This window comes from Geotrypetes seraphini, chromosome 8 (assembly GCF_902459505.1).
Source record: "Geotrypetes seraphini chromosome 8, aGeoSer1.1, whole genome shotgun sequence".
NCBI lineage: Eukaryota > Metazoa > Chordata > Amphibia > Gymnophiona > Dermophiidae > Geotrypetes > Geotrypetes seraphini.
In genome coordinates, this window is record NC_047091.1 from 49,118,910 (window position 1) to 49,141,698 (window position 22,789).

General features: G+C 48.5%; 1 protein-coding gene across 5 annotated transcripts in view; it reads left to right on the top strand.

The window, feature by feature from the left end:
* The window catches only part of ZC3H4 (zinc finger CCCH-type containing 4), a 339,067-nt gene that overhangs the window by 85,484 nt on the left and 230,794 nt on the right, over nucleotides 1–22,789 (top strand). For all 5 annotated transcript variants that reach the window (XM_033954008.1, XM_033954004.1, XM_033954006.1 and 2 more), the window contains exon 3: nucleotides 6,334–6,447. In XM_033954008.1, coding sequence (XP_033809899.1) covers nucleotides 6,334–6,447 — 114 coding nt within the window. The remainder of the gene's footprint in view (nucleotides 1–6,333; nucleotides 6,448–22,789) is intronic.

The following is a 22,789-nucleotide window of genomic DNA, read 5'->3' on the forward strand; positions in this document are numbered from 1 at the left end:
CGTCTTGCAAAACACTCGCAAACCGAGGTTCCACTGTATATAAATGAAGCTTCCTACAAGAGTTCTTGCGAGAAGGAATTTTACTACCTGAAAGTTCAGGAATAGAGTGAGAGTTTACAAGAAAGAAGATTACCAAGGTAAGAACCTAATCTTTCCTTTTAGTAATCTACCTCTGATCATTGTCACAGGGGGCAGATATCCTTGTTATCCCAGGACAAGCAGGCAGGTATTCTCACTAGTGGGTGACGTCATCCAACGGAGCCCCGATGCGGACATCTCACAAGCATACTTGCTTGTAGAAACTTTAGAAGTTTCGAGTTGCCCACACCGCGTATGCGCGAGTGTCTTCCCGCCCGATGCACCGGTCGTGTCTCCTCAGTTCTTTCTCTTCCGCAGAGCTGAGAAGTTTGCTTTTGAAACTCTCTGCGCGAAGTTCCTTTTTGCGCCTTCTGTGCCCGCGGGTTTGGGTTTTTTGTGCTCATTCCTGTTGGCTCACGTTGCGTTTTGTTGTTTAAAAAAAAAAAAAAAAATGTTCGATTGTTCGACCGGGCAGGTCACATGGCCGTGGCCCCGCGGCTTCGACCTTGCGGCGGAGCTTTTTCGGCCTATGTCCCAGCCTGTTACCGGTTTTAAAAAGTGTGTCAAGTGCCAGCGCACAATTTCGTTGACGGACCCGCATCGACGCTGTCTTCAGTGTCTCGGGCCTCAACACCTTCCGAAATCGTGCCGGCCTTGCTCCACGCTTACAGCACGTGCGTTTAAGCGTCGCTGTATTTTGTGGGAATCGCTGTTTAGCAAGGAGGCGTCCCCGGTGCTGCCCTCTTCACAGAGCGCCATGCCTTCGACTTCCGATTCTACATCTTCGGCCTCGAGTCTGCTCAAGCCTGCCTCGTTCGTGCCGGCTTTGACTCCGACGCCTGCTGCGGTGCCTTCCGCTGTCTCCTCCGGTCAGGTAGCGCAGCCTCCCATTCCTCCAGTGGTGCTTAAGGTGCCCAAGGCCTCCAAGTCTAAGCCCCCTGGTGGCCGAGTGACCAATATCCGTGCTGGAGGTCCCATTGCTGATGCGGATCCCTCCTTGCCGGCGTCGTTTCACGCTCTGATGGAGAAGCGATTTATCGAGCTCTTTACCAAAATTGGGCCGACGCTTCTCTCCCAGATCCAGCCTGGGCACGCGGAAGCCTCCCGCGAGGTCGAGCCGCCTCCGGTGCCTCCTCGGCGCACACTCGCTGTGGGAGCAGAGTCTCGGCGAGTGTCTGGTCTGGCTTCGGGGCATGTCTCGCAAGGAGCAGAGTCTTTGCCCATACCACCTTTGGAACCGATACCCTCGATGCACGGCTTGCCTGACCCGGACCCTTTCTCCACGATGCCGGGCCTCGAACCTTGGGGAGCGCCTCGGGGGGGCCTCATCTCAGTCTCTGATGCTTCGATCCACAGCCTCCAGTCCCATCTACTCGGTGGCTACCTTGTCTGGGCATCACTCACCTCGTCGCTCGAGGCCTGCTTCTCGACACAGCTCCGGTCGTCGATCGAGGCACTCATCGAGGCATTCATTGAGACACGCCTCGCCTCGTCGGACGCATCCTTTCAGGGAGTATTCCCCGGAGTACTCGCCCCCTCCTCCTATGCCAGAACTCGAGGACTGCGGGGGTTCGTTCTCTCCGTGCCGGTCCTCGGGATCGGCGGACCAGGCCACCTCATCATCTTCGAGCCCGCCTCGAGGCCCGGCCCTGGCGGACCAGTTGTCATTCTCGTCCTTCCTGAGGCAGATGGCGGTGGATCTGGATATCACCCTGGATTCGGGTTCCAAGTTCTCAAAGGAGTATCTGGAGACGATGCATCTTCCTCAACCTCCTGCCGAGTCTCTACGCCTGCCTCTGCATAAGCTCCTGGACCAGACTTTCATGAGATGCTTCGAGACCCCATGCTCCATCCCGGTGGTCCCAGGGAAGTTGGATGCTCGATACCGCACGATGCACCATAAGGGCTTTGACGGGGCCCAGCTTTCACACCAGTCCCTCTTGGTGGAGTCCTCTGGTCTCATCCCTCCCAGGTCTATGCTTCCACTCCTCCTGGCCAGGAGGGCAAAACCATGGACAGATTTGGCAGACGCATCTACCAGAACTCGAAGATGGCCTCTCGAGTCCTGAACTACAGCTTTCATTTTGCAACCTACTTTGAGTTTTTTCTATCCATTCTTCAAAAGTTTCTACCCTATCTGGACTCTCAGGCTCGCTTCAAGTACTCGGAGGTGCTGGCGTCTTTGTCCCAACTCCGCCTGCAAATGATGCAATCGTCTTACGACGCCTTTGAGCTCTCGGCCAGAGCGGCTGCTTGTTCGGTGGCCATGAGACGCTTGGCATGGCTTCGCACCATTGATATGGACCCGAATCTCCAGAACAGGCTTGCGAACGTTCCCTGTGCGGGAGTGGACCTTTTCGACGAGTCCATCGAGGCGGCAACGGAGAAGCTATCCAAACATGAAAAATCTTTTCAGTCTATTCTCTGCCAGAATGCCCAAGCCTGCTATCTCTCGTCCGTCTCGTCCTCCTATGATTTATCAAAGGTGCTACCCGCCGAAGCAGGCCTCCGCCATTCGGCCGCCAGTGAAGAGGCAGCAGAAGCCCCAACAAAAGCCTCAACCTTCTGCTGTCCCCAAGGCTCCCCAGCCTTTTTGACTGTCTCGTTGGGAGCATAACTTCCATTGTTCTGCCCTCCCCGCTTTTGCCCATCGGAGGTCGTCTCCATCATTTTTACCATCGATGGACGACTATTACCACCGACCTCTGGGTCCTTTCCATCGTAAGAGAGGGATACTCTCTTCAGTTCCATTATGTTCCTCCGGAATATCCTCCAAGAAAGTATCCTTCCAACTTAACCCAGACCACCCTTCTTCTTCAGGAAGCTCAGGCTTTGCTCCGGCTTCGTGCCGTCGAGCCGGTCCCTGTGGACCAACAGAAGGTACTTCCTTGTGCCGAAGAAGACGGGCGACCTGCGTCCTATTTTGGACCTAAGGGTACTCAACAAGTTTCTGGTCAGGGAGAAGTTTTGCATGTTGACCCTGGCTTTTCTGTATCCCCTCCACGAGCAGAACGACTGGTTATGCTCCCTGGATCTCAAGGAGGCCTACACTCATATTCCCATCCATCCGGCCTCCCGTCAATACCTCAGATTTCGGGTGGGATACCTTCATCTTCAGTACAGAGTGCTTCCTTTCGGCCTAGCTTCGTCTCCCAGAGTCTTCACCAAGTGCCTGGTTGTGGTGGCCGCAGCACTCAGGAACCATGGTCTGCAGGTGTTTCCCTACCTCGACGACTGGCTCATCAAAGATTCCACGTCTCAGGGGGCCGTCCGGGCCACTCAGAGGACAATCTGGTTTCGACAGAGTCTGGGATTCGAGATCAACTTTCCCAAATCCCATCTTCAACCTTCACAGACTCTCCCCTTCATCGGAGCTGTTCTGGATACTATTCAACTCAGAGCGATCCTTTCTCCTCAGCGCTTGGCGGCTCTTCTTCAGCTTTGTCACTCTGTCTCTTCTCGCCTGTCCATCTCGGCGAGACACACGATGGTGCTCCTGGGCTATATGGCTTCTACGGTTCACGTGACTCCTTTTGCCAGACTTCACCTGCGGATTCCTCAGTGGACCCTAGCTTCTCCGACCCTCTGACTTGTCGCATTCAGGTCACTCCTGCTCTGCTGCAGTCGCTTCGCTGGTGGATGCTCTCTTCCAATCTTTCCAGAGGTTTGCTGTTTCACAAGCCTATCCATCAGAAGGTCCTCACGACCGACTCCTCGACCTATGCTTGGGGGGCTCATCTGGACGGGCTCCGCACCCAGGGCTATTGGACGAGTGCGGATCATCGGTGCCATATCAATCTCTTGGAACTCAGGGCGATTTTCAATGCTCTCACTGCTTTTCAGCATCTACTTCAAGACATGGTGGTCCTCATTCGTACGGACAATCAGGTAGCCATGTATTATGTCAACAAGCAGGGAGGCACGGGATCGGCCTCCCTCTGTCAGGAAGCTCTGAAAGTTTGGGATTGGGCGATTCGCCACAACGCCTTCCTCAAAGCTGTCTACATTCAGGGGGCGGACAATGCCTTGGCGGACAATTTGAGTCGTCTTCTACAGCCTCACGAGTGGACTCTCCATTCCATGCCCCTTCATCAAATCTTCTCCCTGTGGGGAACGCCTCAGATAGACCTCTTTGCAGCTCCCCACAACTTCAAACTGCCTCAGTTCTGCTCCAGGATCTACACTCCTCATCGTCTTGAGGCAGATGCTTTTCTTCTGGACTGGGGGAATCTCTTTCTGTATGCGTTTTCTCTGTTTCCTCTCATTCAAAAGATTCTGGTCAAGCTCAAGTCCGACCGGGCCACCATGATTCTGATTGCTCCTCGGTGGCCCAGACAACCTTGGTACTCCCTCCTTCTGCAACTCAGCTGCAGGGAGCCCTTCCTTCTGCCAGTGTTTCCATCTCTACTTATGCAGCATCAGGGATCTCTGCTTCATCCCAACCTGCAGTCGCTACACCTGACAGCTTGGTTCCTCTCAGCGTAACTTCCCTTCAGTTTTCACCAGCTGTGCGGGATGTTTTGGAAGCTTCAAGGAAGCCTGCTACTAGACAATGCTATTCCCAGAAATGGACTAGATTCTCTACTTGGTGTTTTTCTCATCACAAGGAACCTCTACATGCCTCCTTGTCCTCTGTTTTGGACTACCTTTTGCACCTGTCTCATTCTGGTCTCAAGTCTACATCGATCAGAGTCCATCTTAGTGCAATTGCTGCTTTCCACCAGCCTCTTTAGGGGAAACCTCTTTCTGCACATCCTGTGGTTTCCAGATTCATGAAAGGACTTTTCCATGTCAATCCTCCCCTCAAACCACCTCCAGTGGTTTGGGACCTCAATGTTGTCCTTTCTCAACTTATGAAGTCTCCATTTGAACCTCTTAACAAGGCTCCTCTGAAATTTCTCACTTGGAAAGTGGTGCTTCTCATTGGCCTCACTTCTGCCCGTCGAGTGAGTGAGCTTCAAGCATTGGTTGGGGATCCGCCCTTTTACAGTGTTTCATCATGACAAGGTGGTCCTTCGCACTCATCCCAAATTCCTCCTCAAGGTGGTCTCGGGAATTTCATCTGAATCAATCCATTGTCTTCCTGTGTTTTTTCCGAAGCTGCATTCTCATCCTGGAGAATCAGCTCTTCACACTCTGGACTGTAAGCGTGCTTTGGCTTTCTACCAGGAACGCACCAAACCTCACAGAACTGCTCCTCAACTTTTCATCTCCTTTGATCCGAACAAGTTGGGATGCCCTATCTCTAAGCATACCATCTCCAACTTTATGGCGGCTTGTATCTCTTTCTGCTATGCCCAGGCTGGATTGCCCCTTCACAGTAAAGTCACAGCCCATAAGGTCAGAGCAATGGCAGCCTCTGCAACTTTCCTCAGATCGACACCGATTGAGGAGTTTTGTAAAGCTGCCACTTGGTCCTCGATTCATACCTTCACCTCACACTATTGTCTGGATACCTTCTCCAGATGGATGGACAGTTTGGCCAAACAGTGTTACAAAATTTGTTCTCCTAAATTGCCAACTCTCCCACCATCCCATTGTGGTAAGCTTGGAGGTCACCCACTAGTGAGAATACCTGCCTGCTTGTCCTGGGATAAAGCAATGTTACTTACCGTAACAGTTGTTATCCAGGGACAGCAGGCAGCTATTCTCACGTCCCACCCACCTTCCCTGGGTTGGCTTCTCTGCTAGCTATCTGAACTGAGGAGACACGCCCGGTGCATCGGGCGGGAAGGCACTCGCGCATGCGCGGTGTGGGCAACTGGAAACTTCTAGAAGTTTCTACAAGCAAGTATGCTTGTGAGATGTCCGCATCGGGGCTCTGTTGGATGACGTCACCCACTAGTGAGAATAGCTGCCTGCTATCCCTGGATAACAACTGTTATGGTAAGTAACATTGCTATCAGGGAAAAGTTGACCATATAGTATGTTTCTTAAATATTAAAAGGAAGATGTCCCACACGCTCTAGAAGTCGTGGCCATACTGAGTCAGCAATTATACCTTTCTTGCACAGTGTCATGTTTAGTCAAGTTCTTACATGGCAAAATCTGAGAAAAAAGAAAGTTATTAAGAATATATTGTAGTAGTTTTCAGTCTGTCATTGTGAGCCTGAAAAAGGTTTGTGAAGAGAACTGATAATATTAACTTTGAAAAGTAGTTATAGCTTAATAATCACCTGTCTTCAAAATAATTTGTTAAAAGATTTAAACAGGTGAAGAAAAATGTCTGACTGTTTTCTTACCGTTATATTTCAGCGTCATGCTTCTTCAAGTGAAGAGTTTTCTGATTATAGTGATGACTCTGACTTCAGTCCTAGTGAAAAGGGACATCGGAAATACAGGGAATACAGTCCCCCTCCTTATCCTCCGGTGAGTATCTGTTCCACTATAACAGGGGTAGGCAATTCTGGTCCTTGAGAGCAGGAGCCAGGTCAGGTTTTCAGGATATCCACAATAAATATGCTTGAGATAGATTTGCATCTCAAGGAGGCAGTGCATGCAAATCCATCTCATACATATTCATTGTGGATATCCTGAAAACCTGATCTGGCTCCGGCTCTCGAGGACTGGAATTGCCTACCCCTGCACTAGAACATCAGGCATTTACTTAATCTTATAGTTTGTGATGAAAAAAACACCCTTTGCATAGAAACACAGACATTAGCTATAATGTATATTTGCATAGACATTAGATATAAAGACTGCCAGGTCAAGTTAGTAATCACCTGCAGTTTGCAGATCCATTTCCTTCACTTCCCTCTCTGTGCTTTTCACAGCCTATCATCAATTCTAATACCATTTTCTCTGAGGACAAGCAGGATTGCAAGTCTTTGAAAGTGGGGGACCTTGTTGATGGAGCCTGGCACGGGAAAAGGCTCTAATAGCTTAGAAAAAAAATCTGGAAGCTTTATGCAACACACCATACATGTGCACCACTTCATATGTTTCATCATTTCAAGCGCCTCCTCATTCTCTTCATTTTTCTGCAAATCCATTAAGATGCTTTTCTCTTGGCAATCTTTTTTTCTTCAATTCATGTAATTATGTACAAGAAATTGTGTTGCGTACTTTGGCTTCTTTCACCATTTTTTCACATTCACCTTCTGTTACCCTCTTTAAGGCTCATTATTTTTCCCTCGGTACCAATCCCATTTTATTTTGGTACCAGTGAACATAGACATCGTTCTCAAGCAACATCTTGATGGTCAACATGAGAAACCTTGCCAAGCGTCGTCGCATCCATAGCATCGAGTCACTTGATGCATGCTTTATAGTGACACCATCATTCTTCAATGCAGGCTGTCTCTTCTGAAGCATGCCTCTTTCTTGAGGTTACCAATGCTTTGACACCCTGCTTCATCTTATGTGCCAGCTTCTTAGCATACCGTTCCAGTGCATCCACTTCAGCATGTATAACAGAAGTTGTACTGAGGAGGGCAGGCCAAAACGCTGCAATGCTTATTTTTTTCTCTTTCTTTGCTCATTGCCACTTTCCTTACGGTGGGGCCTGCGTTCTCACCTCAGCCTTTGACTTTCGATTTTGGCTGAGGCGGTTTTCCCTTCCATGTCCCATCCATTGACTGGCTTTAAAAAATGCGGCAGATGCCAGCACACTATTTCGTTGATAGACCTGCACAAGTGGTGTATTCAGTGCCTTTGCCCTGGCCACTGTGTAGAGTCTTGTACGTGCTGTTCAACTTTACAGAAGCGATCTATCAAACCGCCTTATTCAACAAAGACTACTTTTTGGTACCATGGAAGGTTCACAGGTACCACTGACACCGTCCAAGCCAACAACGTCGAAGGCATCACCATCGTCTGAGGTACCTAAGTCCATGTTGGTGTCACAGACCATAGCTCCATCAGGTAAGCTAGCTAAGAAGTCACCAGCTTCCCAGACGGTGTCTCAGGCCACTAAGGTATCAAGTCTAGTCGTACCAGCCATTGAAGAGCTGTTTCTTCAGGCTGAGAATGAGGCTTGGAAGAAAAATCGATTGAGATGAAACTCAGTGACAACTTGGGACCATTGATGCGGCTTGCTTCAACTTCAAGGGGTGCATCTTAATCCATGTCATCCTTTCCGGAGTGCGCCATGGTTCCGTTGATACTGGCGTTAGTGCAAGCTTTTAAGGAGAAGCTCGATTCTCTCTTTCAATTGGAGTTTGGGGACATGTTCCAACTGGTTACCCCCATGTTGGCTCCTTTGGTACCGGCCCAGCCTGAGCATTGCTTCATGCGAGATGCTTCATCGGTACCGCGTCATTCTCAGCACCAGTCATCATCATCCAGCCATGCCTCCAGACATCGCTCTTCAAGGCACCGTTCTCCTTCTCAGACTCAGAAGCGTTATTCTTCTGGACATTGTTCCAGTCATTCATGTCATTCTTCTCCAAGGCTGCATTCAAATAAATCTGGCAAGCACTCTTCCAAGTCAAGGCACATCTCTCCCAAGTTCTCAGACAAGTGCAAGAAGTCTCTCTTGCGTACTCTAATGGATCAGTACCGAGCCAAGCGCCAGTACCGTTCTTCAATTTCTGTGGATTCAAATCTTCATCTTAATTCTCCTCATGCTGCCTCTCCTTCCAAACATTCTCAAACCACTTCTCACAGTGAACCATCTGCTTCTGAGCCGGTCTCTCTTACTCACTTTATAAGGCAACTGAATAAAGGCATGGCTGTTAAGTTGGAAGCAGATTCTAAGTATTTGGAAGTATTTTGAGAAATTTATAGAGACTATGGACTACAAACATCCTCCTAAAGAGCTTATTAAGCTTCCTTTACATGGCATCCTAAAGGAAACTCTCTGAAAAAATTGAGAGTCTCCTTATTCCATTCCGGCTATTCCTAGGAAGCTTGATTCTCAATACAAAATCATTCCCAATCCTGGTTTTGATAAACCTCAACTTTCATATCAATCAGATTTCGGGTGGGAAATCATCATTACCAATACAAGGTTCTGCCTTTCGGTCTCGCATCATCTCCCAGAGATTTCACCAAGTGCCTTGTGGTGGTGGTGGTGGCAGCAGCAGCTTTGCAGACTCACAGTTTTCAAGTCTTTCCCTATCTAGATGATTGGCTCATCAAGGATCCTTCATCTCAGGGGGTTATTATAGCGACACAACATATTTTATTGTTACTGCAAAATTTGGGATTCGAAATCAACTCCCCAAATCTCAACTGCAGCCTTTTCGGACTCTTCAGTTCATCGGAGCTCTCCTAGATACTGTTCAACTCAGGGCGTTTCTTCCTCAACAACGTCAAGACGCTTTGATAGAACTTTGCCATTAAGTGACCCTCCTTCCTTCACTCAGCAAGGCGCATGATGGTTCTTCTCAGTCACATAGTCTCTACAGTTCATGTGACTCCTTTTGCCAGACTTCACCAATGGATCCCTCATTTGTCGCTGGCTTCTCAGTGGCTACAGGCTCTCAATCCGCTTTCCCAGCATATTACAGTAACATCTTCTCTAAGGCAATCTCTTCAGTGGTTCATGCTCTCTACCAATCTTTCCAGAGGTTTGCTGTTTCAAATACCTCCTCATGAAAAGGTTTTCACAACAGATTTGTCAACCTACACTTAGGGAGCTCATCTAGATGGTCTCTGCACTTAAGGTCTGGTCTTCTAGAGATTGTTGCCATGACATAAATCTGTTGGAACTCAGAGCAATTTTCAATACTCTCAAAGCTTTTCAGCATCTTCTTAAAAATCAAGTCATTCTCATCTGTACAGACAATCAAAAAGTTATATACTATGTGAACAAGCAGGGAGAACAGGATCTCTTCTTCTCTGCCAAGAAGCTCCAAAGATTTGGTATTGGGCAATTCTTCACAACATCTTCCTGAAGGCTTTCTACATTCAAGGAGAGAAAAATTCACTAGAGGATAAACTAAGTTGCATTTTTCAACCTCACGAATGGATGCTGAACTCAGCAACTCTCCATCCAATTTTTTCTCATTGGGGAACTTCTCAGGTAGACCTTTTTGCGTCTCCCCATAGCAACAAGCTGCCTCAGTTCTGTTCCAGACTCTATTTCCACTAATTCTCAAAACGCTTGTCAAACTCAAACAGGAATCTGCCACCATGATTTTGATAGCTCATCAGTGGCCCAGACATCCTTGGTTCTCCCTTAAACTAAACTGAACCTTAAGTTTGTATACAGCATCATTTCCACAATCGTAGGGCTCGGCACGGTTTACAGGAACTAGTATAACGAAGGAACTCCATAAGAAGGGTTACAGGAACTTTGTATAAAGAGGGAACACCATAGAGGGAAGGAAGTGTTACATTTTTGAGAATAGCCAAGTTTTCAGATGTTTTCGGAATAGTTGGAAGGAACCCAGATTCCAAAGTGGGGTAGTAAGGTTGTTCCATAGCTCTGTGATTCTGAAAGAGAGAGATGTCCCTAATTTTCCTGCATGGAAGACGCTTTTTAACAAGGGGAAGGATAGTTTGAATTTTTGGGTGGATCTGGTGGTATCAGGACTCGAGGAATTCCAAGATAGTGGAATTAGGGAAGGAAGGATGCTGTGTAGGATCTTAAAAGTTAGGCAGGTACTTTTAAAGTGAACTCTGGAAATTACTGGAAGCCAATGAAGTTTGGACAGAAGCGGGGAGACTTGGTCAAATTTACTTTTTGCGAAGATTAGCTTAGCCGCAGTGTTCTGAATCCGCTGAAGTCTTTGAAGGCTTTTCTTGGTTAGACTTAAGTAGATGGAGTTACAATAGTCCAGTCTGGAAAGGATGATAGATTGTACAAGGACAGCAAAATGTTGTTGTCAGAAGCAGGATCTCACTTTCCTCAGCATGTGAAGGCTAAAAAAGCATTTTTTTTACCAAGGAGTTGAGATGCTCATTAAAGGAAAGTGTAGAGTCAGTGATGATGCCCAGAATTTGCTTGGGAACTCAAGCTGCAATGTGGCACCAGAAGACAATGAAATGGGTAGCTGATCTAATTTTGGGCCGAGCCAAAGTAGTTTTGGTTTGGACTTGTTCAGTTTCATTTGTACAGTGAGGGCCCAGGATTGGAGGTTCGTTATACATGCTGTTATGTTCTCAGAGAGATTAGTAAGGTTTGAAATCAGATGGAAACTACGCAGAATCTGATACTACCAAAGCAGAACTGCTAAACGAATACTTCTGCTCAGTATTCACCTGTGAAGCACCGGGAGATGGTCCGCAACTACAAATAAGAAACAGCCAAAATGACCTGTTTCGGGATTACGAGTTTACACCTAGTAATGTCTACCACGAACTTTCAAGACTCAAAGTAGACAAAGCCATGGGACCAGACAATCTACACCCCAGGGTACTCAGAGAGCTGAGTGAAGTTCTGGCTGAACCACTATCCGTACTCTTCAATCTTTCCATGCGCACGGGAATAGTACCCCTAGACTGGAAAACAGCTAACGTAATTCCACTCCACAAAAAGGGCTGCAGAACGGAGACAGGAAATTACAGACCGGTGAGTCTTACATCCATAGTGTGCAAACTCATGGAAACACTGATCAAACAGGAACTTGACAAAATTCTAGATGAAGAAAATCTACGTGATCCACATCAACACGGATTCACCAGGGGAAGGTCCTGCCAATCTAATCTGATTGACTTCTTTGATTGGGTGACCAGTGTTCCCTCTAAGCTGCGCTGGCATGCGCTGGCGCACAAAATATTAGGTCGCAGCGCACAAGTTTCTCGTCACAGCGCAGGACCGGCAAGATTGACTAATTTGAACTTCCTGCCGGTCCGCGCAGGACCGGCAAGATCAGCATCGGAAGCGTGCGCTGGGCCGGAGAGATCTTGGGGAGCCTCCGACAGTGGCTTTCTCCCCTCTCTGCAGCTCTCCTTTACTTCCCAGCACAGCGATTCACGAAGGCAGCCTCGGGGCTTTTGCTGAGTCGCGGCTGCCTCTGATGATGCAACTTCCTCTTTCCTCAGAGGCGGCGCGACACAACAAAGGACCCGAGGCTGCCTTCGTGAATCGCTGCGCTGGGAAGTAAGAAGAGCTGCTGGGAGGGGAGAAAACCACTATCAGTCTGGGAAGCTGCTGGGCAGGGGAAAAAAGGGACAGCTGCTACTGGAAAGGGAGAAGGAGAGATGCTTCTGGGAGGGGAGGAGGGAAAGGAATCTGGGAAGCTGCTGGGCCAGGAAAAAAAAGGGACAGCTGCTACTGGAGAGGGAGAAGGAGAAGGAGAGATGCATCTGGGAGGGGAGGAGGGAAAGGAATCTGGGAAGCTGCTGGGCCAGGAAAAAAAAGGACAGCTGCTACTGGAGAGGGAGAAGAAGGAGAGATGCTTCTGGGAGGGGAGGAGGGAAAGGAATCTGGGAAGCTGCTGGGCAAGGAAAAAAAAGGGACAGCTGCTACTGGAGAGGGAGATGGAGAGATGCTGCTGGGAGGGGAGGAAGGGAAGAGAGTTACTGCTGGACAGGAGGCTGGGAGAAAGAAAGAAAGGGGGCAGGCAGGGAAACAGAAGGAAAGAAGAGAAACAGAAAAAAAGAAAGAAAGGTCAGGGAGAGAGGAAGAAAAAGTTGGGGGAGGGAATGAGGTGTGGAGGAGAGAAAGCATACAGGCTGATAGAAGGGAAGAAAGATTGGATGCACAGTCAGAAGAAGAAAGTGCAACCAGAAATCACCAGACAAGGTAGGAAAAATGATTTTATTTTAAATTTAGCAAAGTGGAGGCAGTATTACCACAGTTTTCAAAGGAATTTGCCCAAATAACTTAATAGTTAACTGGGTAAATTCCCAGAGATGAAAACTTCCCTTCACTTACTATGCACAGTTCTGAATTTATATCTGCTGTCTATATTTTACAATATGGTCCCCTTTTACTAAACCGCAATAATGGTTTTTAGCGCAGGGAGCCTATGAGCGTCAAGAGCAGTGCTGGGCATTCAGCGCAGCTCCCTGCGCTAAAAACTGCTATTGTGGTTTAATAAAAAGGATGGAGGGTATATTTGTCTATTTTTGTATGCTATAAAAACCAAATACAGAGAGAGACTGAGAGCTGTTGACGAAGAGCTACGTGTGTGTCTTTCTTCCATTCCAGCCAGAATATCAGCTTTGTGTTCAGCCAAACAGGCCCAGGTTTCGCACTGAATAAAGTATTTTATAATTTTTATAATTTTTATTTCATAATAAAGTAATTATAAAATACTTTCTTTGTGTTTATTTGATTCCTATTCAAGAGAATTACTTTATATATAGTCAATATAGGCAGAGAGTTAAATTTTTTAACATTTTCTAATGGTGGTGTGCCTCGTGATTTTTTTCATGAAACAAGTGTGCCTTTGCCCAAAAAAGGTTGAAAAACACTGGTCTAGAAATTGAAAGCATCAAACGTATTGTCTTCTGGACTGTTTTTAATTTACAGTTTACACATATGGATGTAACAGACATAACTACATTTGTTGTAAAACATTTATTAAGATATCATTTCATCCCTACAATTTCTGTGTTCTTAAAAATATTATTTAACGTTATTTAATTTAGCGTGTAGGCCTAAAATTCCTTTGAATACCTCGTCCTCATGTATCAGCAACTTTGACAACATATTTATTTGGCTCATAACTTGCTGGCGCCCGATATTTTTAGCTCACAGTGAAAAAAGTTTGCTCACAACACCCGCCCGCTTAGAGGGAACACTGACCAGTCATCTGGATGCCGGTGAGTCCCTTGACGTGATATACTTGGACTTCAGCAAAGCTTTTGATAGCGTTCCACACCGCAGGCTGTTGAACAAACTAAAATCGATGGGATTAGGGGATACATTCACAACATGGGTAAGGGATTGGCTAGATGGTAGGCTTCAAAGGGTGATGGTAAACGGTACCCCCTCCAAAACATCAGCAGTGATGAGTGGAGTACCTCAGGGCTCCGTCTTAGGGCCGATTCTATTCAATTTATTCATAGGAGATATGACCCAAGGACTTAGAGGAAAAGTATCACTGTTTGCCGACGATGCCAAACTATGCAACATAGTTGGCAAAAGCAGTGTGCCTGACTTTATGACGCAGGACCTAAGACAGCTTGAACAGTGGTCATCAACTTGGCAGCTGGGCTTCAATGCTAAAAAATGTAAAGTAATGCACCTAGGCAAAAAAAATCCACACAGAACTTACACACTAAATGGTGAAATCTTGTCCAGGACCACGGTGGAACGTGATTTAGGAGTGATCATTAGCGACGATATGAAGGCTGCCAATCAAGTAGAGAAGGCATCGTCCAAGGCAAGACAAATGATGGGCTGTATCCGTAGGGGTTTTGTCAGCAGAAAACCTGAAGTCATAATGCCGCTGTACAGATCCATGGTGAGACCTCATCTCGAGTATTGTGTTCAATTCTGGAGACCACACTACCGAAAAGATGTGTTGAGAATTGAGTCGGTTCAGCGAATGGCTACCAGGATGGTTTTGGGGCTCAGGGAACTCACGTATGAAGAAAGGTTAAAAAGACTGCGGATGTACTCACTGGAGGAGCAAAGAGAGAGAGGGGACATGATTGAGACCTTTAAGTATATTACTGGGCGTATAGAGGTGAAAGATGATATCTTCAGTCTTACAGGGCCCTCAGTAACCAGAGGACACTCGCTGAAAATCAGGGGAGGGAAATTTCAGGGTGATGCGAGGAAGTACTTCTTCACTGAAAGGGTGGTAGATCATTGGAACGAGCTGCCTCAGAGGGTGATTGAGGCCAGCAGCGTGTTAGATTTCAAGAGAAAATGGGATATTCATGTGGGATCTCTAGGAGAGTAAGAATCAGGGAGTGGGTCATTGGTATGGGCAGACTCGATGGGCTATGGCCCTTTTCTGCCGTCAATTTCTATGTTTCTATGAGTCGGTCTCGAGGAGGACAAGGATGTCATCAGCATAAGTGTAAAGTGTTTCAAGGGGGGATAAATAGAAAAGTTTCAGGGAAGACATATAGATGCTGAAAAGAATAGGGGATAGAGGTGAATCCTGCGGGACTCCACATATCTGTTTCCAAGGAGAAGACGTGGTACCATTCATGTTAACAGTGTAAGAGCGGGATCGTAAGAATTTTGAGAACCAGGAGAGAGGCAGGGGGGGCCCAGTGTACTTGGGTGCCTAGGGGCCCTCGAAGAATTAATCCTGCCCTGATCAGAGGAAAGACTTAACATCTACTCAGGGAAAAAGCTTAGCGTGTATAAGTTTCCTGTATACAGAATTAAGTCAAAGTAAGACTTAGTACTTGATTGTTTCTTGTAAGACATAAACAGAGGTAAGACTTGGCACCTATTCAAGGGTAAGCCCTAGCTCCTATTTGATTCCTGTATAAAGACTTAGTCAGGGGTGACACTTAGCACCTGTTTGTTCATTGTAGAAACTTAATCAGAGGTAGAACTAGTTGCCTATTTGGTTCTTGTTGAGTACATAATAGTAGATGGCTTAGGACTTGTTTGTTCTCTGAATAGCAGCTTAAATCAGATGAAAACTTAGCACCTAATTGTTTCTAGTAAAACATAAACGGAGGTAAAGCTTAACATCTATTAGTTTCATGTAAGAACTTAATCAGAGGTAGCATCTATTCAAGGTAAAACTTAGCACCAAGCCCGATCCTTCCTGCACAAGCGGTGTTGGGCGGAGGAAGGAGGGACAAGATGGAGGGAAGCTTCCTCCTTCCTCTGCCTTGAAGAGTCACTGGGGGAAAAACTTTTGGCGGCCCTCAAATGGGCTGAAGAGGAGCAGGAGTTCTGACGTGGGTGGAGCCAAGCCCGATCCTTCTTGCACAAGTGGCATCGGGCGGAGGAAGGAGGGGCCTTCTTGGTCGATCAATGTCTTGGAGACCAGAGCCATCCGTCTGGTGTTGCTAGTCCAGTCCTTTCTGATGGGCAAGTCATTCTAGGTTCTGTCGGACAATACCACGGTGGTAGCCTAAGTCAATCATCAGGGGGGCACCAGGCACTTTGGTGGCGCAGGAGGTGACTCTGCTCATGGTCTGGGTGGAGTCGCACATTCAAGAAACATCAGCTTCCCACATAGCAGGAGTTGAGAATATTCAAGCGAACTTCCTCAGTTGTAACATGCTAGATCCTGGAGAGTGGTGTCTCAGCCCAGTGGCTTTTTAGTTGATAGTGCAGTCTTGGGTCAGCCCCTCATGGACTTGATGGCCACAAGTGTCAATGCCAAAACACCCTGCTTCTTCAGTCATTGCAGAGACGGTCAGGCCGAGGGCCTGGATGCTCTGGTTCAACCATAGCCAACAGAGGGGCTGTTGTATGTGTTCCCTCCATGGCCATTAGTGGGCAGAGTTCTTCTCCACATAATTCGAACATCTGTGCCTCGTGGTTCTGGTGGCTCCGGATTGGCCTCAATGACCATGGTACGCGGATCTGGTGAGGCATCTGGTGGCGGATCCTCTTCCTCTGCCTCTCTTGGACGACCTTCTGACTCAGGGCCCCATGCCAATGTTCGATCCGGGTCCCTTCTGTCTTACGACTTGGCTCTTGAAAGGGGTCGCCTAGGTAAGAAGGGTTATTCAGATAATGTGATCTCAACTCTCTTGGGGTCCTGGTGGCTGTCCACCTCTCGGGCTTATGTGAGGGTTTGGCGTCTCTTTGAGGAGTGGTGTGATGTGCATGGAGTGGTCTCTCTTCGTGCTTCCCTGCCTAACATCTTAGAGTTCTTGCAGGATGGCCTGGACAGGGGACTGGCTTGGTCTTCTCTCCAGGTTCAGCTTGCGGCCTTGTCAGCCTTTCGTGGGCTGTTGATAGGTCAGCGTTTGACTGCCATTCCTGATGCGATTCGCTTTGTGCGGGCGGACAAATTGCTTAGGCCTTCCGTTCAACCCTCTGTTCCATCTTGGGATCTGAATCTGGTTCTGCCTGTTCTAGTGTGCCCACCTTTTGAGCCATTGGGCGACTGTTCTTTGAAGGCCCTTACTCTTAAAGCGGTCTTCTTGGTGGCCATTACTTCAGCTAGAAGTATTTCTGAGCTGCAGGCTTTCTCATGTAGGGCTCCCTTCTTGGAGTTTTCTAGGGAGCGGGTTGCCTTGAGGCCTGATCCTTCCTTTCTGTCAAAGGTAGTTTCTCCTTTTAATGTCAATCAGGCAGTGGTCCTCCCGGTGTTGGGTAGCCGGGAGGGCTCTTCCGAGCAGAGAGAGTTGCGAGAGTTGGATGTTAGTCGGGTCCTTTGTTCTTATGTGCAGAGGACCCAAGAGATCCAGAAATCAGATCATCTCTTTGTCCTCCTAGCGGGTCCTCGTCAGGGGGATGGCGCTTCTAAGGCTACTATAGCAGGATTTACCTTCTCCCTCGAGGGAGACCCCTCGTCTGCCTCTTAATAAAGTCCTCCATCAGACCTTCCTGAGGAACTTGGACTCCCCTCTTACAGTCACAGCGGTTCCATCTAAAATGGAGTCGAAGTACCGTACCATCCCATGTAAGGGCTTCGAGAAGGCACAACTGTCTCACCAGTCGTTGCTGGTGGAGTCGGCGTTAAAGAAGTCCCAGCCTTCTAGGGTCTCCGCTGCGGTCCCTCCCGGGCGGGAAGGGCGGACTTTGGACAAGTTTGGTCGCCACCTCTATTCCAATTCCATGATGGCGGCCAGGGTCCTTAATTATGCTTTCACTTTTTCATCTTATCTGAGGCAGATGGTGAAGGCATTACCCCGTTATCATGGGGTCATGCGAAGGACCGTCTTTGTCACATCAATGTGTTGGAGCTTCGCGCCATTTTTCTGGCAGCTCGAGCGTTCTGCCATCTGCTGCGCAATCAGGTAGTCCTGGTACGGACGGACAACCAAGTGGCAATGTATTATGTAAACAAGCAAGGGGGGACGGGCTCTTGGTCCCTGTGCCGGGAAGCCTTGCGCCTTTGGGAATGGGCGGTCTCCCAGAACATCTTCCTGCGGGCGGTTTACATTCAGGGAGAGAAGAATTGTCTGGCCGACAAACTCAGTCATCTTCTCCAGCCGCACGAGTGGTCGCTCAACTCCCGAGTTCTGCGAGAGGTCTTCGACCGCTGGGGGACTCCTCAGGTGGATCTGTTTGCCTCCCCGGAGACTCACAAACTCACCTGCCCTTTTTTGGTTGGCTTGGAGGTCACCCACATGTGAGAATATCATGCCTGCTTGTCCTGGGAAAAAGCACAGTTACTTACCGTAACAGGTGTTATCCAGGGACAGCAGGCATATATTCTCACAACCCGCCCTCCTCCCCGGGGATGGCTTCTTTGCTGGATATGGAACTGAGGACCACGAGGTGGGGATGCGCCTTCTAGTGGGCAAGAAGGCATGCACATGCGTGGTGCAGCATAGCAAACTTGAAACTTCAATCAAGTTTGCTTGAAAAGCTGTCCGCGCTGGGGCTCCGTAGATGACGTCACCCACATGTGAGAATATATGCCTGCTGTCCCTGGATAACACCTGTTACGGTAAGTAACTGTGCTTTATAAGTATTGGTTGTTTTTTCCACTCCTGTTCGGAGTGTGTTATACTGTTTTCAGTTGAAGTCTTTTCTAGGTTCTGCTTGGCTATTAGGCAGACTGAGTTGCTGGACAGATTCTAACCTGATATACAAGTTTGTGCTCAGTCTCCACCTGCTGGTAGCGGTGAGGCATATAACCCATTCGCAAGGACTATACCAGTCTACAAGCTAACAGAAAGAAAATTAGCAGGTAAGAAACTAATTTCTCCTTCTCACATGTGGGTGATGTCATCCACAGAGCCTCGGTACGGACACTTTAAAAGTGCATCGTCACTACAGACTACACCTCTCTTGTGTATTTGTGGAAATTGCTCCTTTCTACCAGGTATGAGAGCTGCCAGATTTCTGGCGGATAGGAGGGGATACCTTTCCTATTTGTATCAGATCCTTACTGATGAGGGTACTCTACCAACCTTTTCCCAGTTGCGCACTGCTTATGATTGGACCAGTTTGGATGTCTTTTATACCTACAACTCAGGCATTATGTGACCTCTTTGCCTTCTTTGGCATTGCTCATTAAAGTGTACAAATCCCTGTCAGATGTTTATTGGTTAGATGCCCAGCTGATGGTGCCCTTAAATATTTTCACAATTCCTTGTTGGAATTCTCTCCTCCCCTGGACTATGCCAAAGTGGCCCAGGCTTGGTGTACAGAATTGAAGATTAAATTGCAGGGCCCTCACATTCAACGCTTCTTGAAATTGCTTCATGGTCTTCTGCCTGACATTTCCTATTCTGAAGTGGGCTACAAGTTTCTTTGTATAATATACATAGCACCTTGGCGTGCTTATAGAGCAACACTCATCTCTGCGGGCTCTTGCCTAAAATATGGTCACCCTAAAGCCACCCTGTCTCACATGTTCTTGGATTGTTCCCTGGTGCGCTATTTTTGATCTGCTGTCTTCTCCAAGGTCAGTTGTATGTGACACCCCAGATGGCACTGTAATGGTTATAGTCTGTTTTGGCTTTTTAACCTTCAGCATCCTATAACCAGATGCCTTAAAGGCTTTCTTCAACGAGCGATTCTCTCAGGCCTGAAGGTTATACTTTCCTTTTGGATAGGACTTATGGTCACTGGCATTCGCATATGCTACACCTCCTGACTATGGAAAACATGTATCTGTCTGACTGGGACACTAAACAGGGATGAGTGTTGCTTTCTTTATCCCAGGACAAGCAGGCAGCATATTCTCAACATGTGGGTGACGTCACCGACGGAGCCCCCTAGCAGACGTTTTTGCAAGCAGACTTGCTTGAAGACCTTCAACTTGCGATTGGCCCGCGAATGTGCGCGTGTCCCTCCCACCCGACCTAGGGCATGCGTCTCCTCAGTGTGGCCTCAGTTCTCTGTTTTCTGCGGAGCCAGAAGCATTGCTCTCTCTCTTCACACAATCTCGTTGTTCCTCTTGCACCGCGGCTTTTTTGGTTAGTTTCAGTTGAGTCGCTGTGCCTGCGTCTTTGTTTTCCTTTCTTTTTCGTTTTTTCAGTTCGTATATTTTTGACCGGGTTACCCGGTCTTACTCTGGCCGCCTGGCCTCGGCTGTATTTTTTCTTATGTCCTGGCCTCGTTGCGGCTTTAAAAACTGTACTAAGTGCAACCAGGTTATCTCCATCACCGACCCTCATCGTTGGTGTGTGGAGTGCCTGGGTGCAGAGCACCGCATTGATTCGTGTCCCCGTTGTGCGACTTTGCAACTACAGGCTCTTTGTAGGAGGGTGGCCAAGATTCTCCAACTCTTTGGCTCCATAGATCCTGCGGGACAGGCCTCAAGCTCGGCCTCGGCACCCTCATTGGATGCCGAGGCTTCCTCGTTAGGTGCCTCGGCCTCGAAGTCCCTGTTGGCCTCGAAGGCTCCGGCCTCGGGTAAGTCTCCTCTTTCCTCCTCAGATATGCCGGCAAAGAAGCCTACCTCAGAGTCTCATGTTAATGCCGCCTTGTTGGCGTCTTCGAGACATCACTCTAAGCGTGCCTCCTCACGTAGGGAATACTCTTCCTTGAGGTCACCCCCGAAGGAGCGCACTGCTACACCTAAGACCCAACCACCTTTGGTCTCGGTGCCTATGTTCGAGGACATGCTTAAGGCTATACTTACCACGCAGCTTTCATCGGTGGTGAGCCAACTGGTCCCGACTTCGACGCCTCTGACCTCGGTCTCGACCCAGTCTCGGTCTGACCAGCCTGAGCGTCCCCTCATATCTCGAGGCCATGCCCGCAAGACTCGCCAGGTTTCCTTGAGCGATTCTTCATCCCCCGAGTCACCTGTGACTTCCCCGGGGCCCTCTTCGGCGACTCGGCAGGGGCAGCGATCAAGACAGGCTGCTGACGTCGGGCATTCCCTCTCTGAGTCTCGCCTATTTTGTTTCAACTTCCTGTTTCCGCATAGGCGAGACTCACAGAGGGAATGCCCGACGTCGGCAGCCTGTCTTGATCGCCCGAGGCTGGGAGGAAAGGAAGATTTCCGCGAACACCACCGGGGCAGGAAATTTAACGGTGTCCATCTCGCCAGCCCTGCGCGGACCGGCAGGAATTTTCTGCGGACCGGCATCGGTCCGCGGACCAGCGGTTGAAGAACTGCTCATTTCTTCTAATATTATGTAACTTATCCTCACCTCCCCACTTATCCTCACTTTCTAGTTTGTCTGTATACGTTATATATGTTTACTCTAAATATTCAATACACCTAACTATTCTCCCTTCTACCTATTTTAAATTTTATTGTTAACCGGTCAGATATTCGTTTTATGATCGGGATATTAAAAACTAATAAACTTGAAACTTGAAACTGTGCTCTATTTCATCCCAACCTTCAGTCTCTACACTTGATGGCTTGGTTCCTCAAGACTTAATGCCCTCATTCCTGTTCTCCTAGCCCGGGGGTCGGCAACCTGCAGCTCCAGAGCCGCATGCGGCTCTTTTCCACCTTTGCTGCGGCTCCGGTAGTGTGTCACGCAGGCATGCAGCTTACAAGTCCGGCGTCGCGGCAGGAAATAGCCATGCTGAGCAGTGAGCTCAGCACATACACAGATGAAAGCCTTGCTTGCTGATTGGTCCGGCGGCCCCGCCCCGCCGTGCCGCCGGACCAATCAGCAAGCAAGGCTTTCATCTGTGTAGTGCTGAGCTCACTGCTCAGCATGGCTATTTCCCGCCGCGACGCTGGACTTGTAAGGTGCACGCCTGAAAAAGAAATCATCCTGGCCGGGGTCGGTGTCATGCTCCTGAGATCTACAGCCTTCCTATCTCCCTCTCCCTTCTACCTGCTTCCGGCCACATCCCCTGCTCCGCGGCTCTCTTCGGCAACTCAGCAGCAGCGATCGACACAAGCTTCTGATGTCGGGGCCTACCCTCTGCGAGTCCCGCTTGTTTCAACTTCCTTTTTCCACAAAGGCGGGACTCGTAGAGGGAAGGCCTCGATGTCGGCAGCTTGTCTTGATCACTGCTGCTGACGAGTTGCTGAAGAGAGCCGCGGAGCAGGGGGGTGTTGCCAGGTGCAGGTAGAAGGGAGAGGGCCAGATGCAGGACTCGTGGGTGAGGGAGGAGAAGAGAAAGAGAGAGGGGAGGGAAACAAAAGGAAATATTTCATACTGGGCTGGGCCGGAGTGGAGGGAGGGTGGAAAGATTCTAGCTACAGGGTGCAGTAACAAAGGAAAAGGGGGGAAAGCTGAAAATGGAGATAGTGACACAAAGAAGAGAAAGGGTAAGCAGGACCTACTGAATAAGGATAGAGATACAGAGGGGACATGAAGAGGAGGTGAAATAGAGACATAGAAGTAATGCTGAAAAAGTGTGTGGGGGGAGATAAAGACATTGAAAGGGCAAATGGTGAACATGGCGTAAAGATAAGGACAGAGACAAATGAAGATTCTGAAAAAGTGGTGAGATAGGGATATAGGTGAGATGGACACAAAGAAGGGTGATGCTGGAAAATAGGTGGAATGGTAATTCTGACAGACACAGAAGGGAAATGCTGGATCAAGGAGAGATGGGGCTCAGGCTGGATGGAATGAGGAGAAATGCCTTGTTGGCCCGGAACTTCCTCTCCTACGTCAGAATTGACGTCAGGGAGTGGAATGCTGGTCAGCGCAACACTTCTGCAGGGAAAGCTTGGGACGGCGGTGGCTTGGGGGCTGTTCCCCGATTGCGGTGGCAGCAAACCGAGTGGCTTGGGGGACGGCACGGAGACAGAAAGAAGGGGGAACAGGGAGACAGAAAGAAAAAGTTGGGGGAGAGAATGAGGTCTGGAGGAGAGGAAACATACAGGAGACTGAAAGA